General features: G+C 53.5%; 1 protein-coding gene across 1 annotated transcript; it reads right to left on the bottom strand.

Moving 5' to 3' along the window:
• LOC127749423 (uncharacterized) lies at window positions 1-1,699 on the bottom strand (the record flags this gene model as incomplete). The annotated part of the gene is made up of 1 exon (XM_052267467.1): window positions 1-1,699. A coding segment is annotated over exon 1 (1,692 nt), but the record flags the coding sequence as incomplete, so codon positions are not given.
• Between the last annotated feature and the right edge of the window lie 8 nt (window positions 1,700-1,707).

Here is a 1,707-nt window from a genome sequence, read left to right as displayed (position 1 = left end):
CTGAGGGAAATCTCCCTCCATTTTTAGGTTGTCAGGATGCTTTACCATCGGGGCGCGTTCGCCTGGTCGTACTGGAGTCCTCTCTCTTTGAGGGAAATCTCCCTCCATCTTAAGGTTGTCGGGATGTCTTACAATTGGCGCTCTTTCCCCTGGTTTCACTGGTTCATATTCTCTTTGCGTAAAATCACCTTCCATTTTCAGATTGTCCGGATGTTTAACCATAGGTGCTCGTTCTCCTGGACGGACAGGCGTTCTCTCTCTTTGTGTGAAATCACCCTCCATCTTCAGGTTGTCAGGGTGCTTTACCATCGGGGCGCGTTCGCCTGGCCGTACTGGAGTCATCTCTCTCTGGGGGAAATCTCCCTCCATCTTAAGGTTGTCGGGGTGTCTTACAATTGGCGCTCTTTCCCCTGGTTTCACTGGTTCATATTCTCTTTGCGTGAAATCACCTTCCATCTTCAGGTTGTCGGGATGCTTGACCATGGGGGCGCGCTCACCAGGACGAACTGGTGTTCTCTCTCTTTGTGGGAAATCACCCTCCATTTTGAGGTTGTCCGGGTGCTTGACCATAGGAGCACGCTCGCCGGGTCGTACAGGCTCATATTCTCGTTGCGGGAAGGCACCTTCCATCTTAAGATTGTCAGGGTGCTTAACGATGGGTGCACGTTCCCCTGGCCTGACTGGCTCACGTTGTCTCTGGGGGAAATCTCCTTCCATTTTCAAATTATCCGGATGTTTTACCATTGGAGCCCGTTCTCCTGGTCGAACCGGAGTCCTCTCCCTCTGAGTGAAATCTCCCTCCATCTTCAAGTTGTCCGGGTGTTTGACCATGGGAGCACGCTCGCCGTTTCGTACAGGCTCATATTCTCGCTGCGAAAAGTCCCCTTCCATTTTCAGATTGTCGGGGTGACGAACAATAGGGGCCCTTTCTCCAGGACGCACAGGTGCCCTTTCTCGTTGAGGAAAATCTCCCTCCATTTTCAGATTGTCTGGGTGCTTGACCATAGGAGCACGCTCGCCAGGGCGAACTGGAGTTTTCTCTCTTTGAGGGAAATCTCCCTCCATTTTCAGATTGTCCGGGTGCTTGACAATAGGGGCGCGTTCTCCAGGACGCACCGGTTCACGTTCTCTTTGAGTGAAGTCTCCCTCCATTTTTAGATTGTCTGGGTGCTTGACGATTGGAGCTCTCTCACCCGGACGCACTGGCTCCTGTGTCGGCCTCTCGAAGTCGCCTTCCTGCTTGAGGTTGTCTTTGGGTTTGATAGCCTTAGGCCGTTCTCCTGGAGTGACAGTTTGGACAACACGTTGCGTGAAGTCACCCTCCATGCGCAGGTTGTCCTCGTGTCGTACTTGTGTGACGCGTTCGGCCTGCGTGTAGCGGTAGTCGTCCCTGGACCTAGACTCAGTGAATTCCCCATCCATGCGGAGGTTGTCCTGGCGGATGGTGACCTCCACCCTCTCGCCGCGCTGTCCCGAGAAGTCGTCTCGACTCCGCGTGACTGTAAACTCACCCTCAGTGGTAAGATTATCTTCATGTCTGACGATGGCGGCGCGCTGGCCGGTCTTGACAGTTACAACTTCGCGCTGAGCGAAGTCACCCTCCATCTTGAGATTGTCTGCATGTTTGACGATCGGGGCTCTTTCTCCTGGCCTGACGGGCACAAGTTCACGCTGTGTGAAATCACCTTCCATTTTCAGATTGTCCGG

This window comes from Frankliniella occidentalis, unplaced genomic scaffold (genome assembly GCF_000697945.3).
Source record: "Frankliniella occidentalis isolate FOCC.00 unplaced genomic scaffold, Focc_3.1 Scaffold4, whole genome shotgun sequence".
Classification (NCBI taxonomy): Eukaryota; Metazoa; Arthropoda; class Insecta; order Thysanoptera; family Thripidae; genus Frankliniella; species Frankliniella occidentalis.
This window is presented reverse-complemented; position numbering and strand designations above follow the sequence as displayed.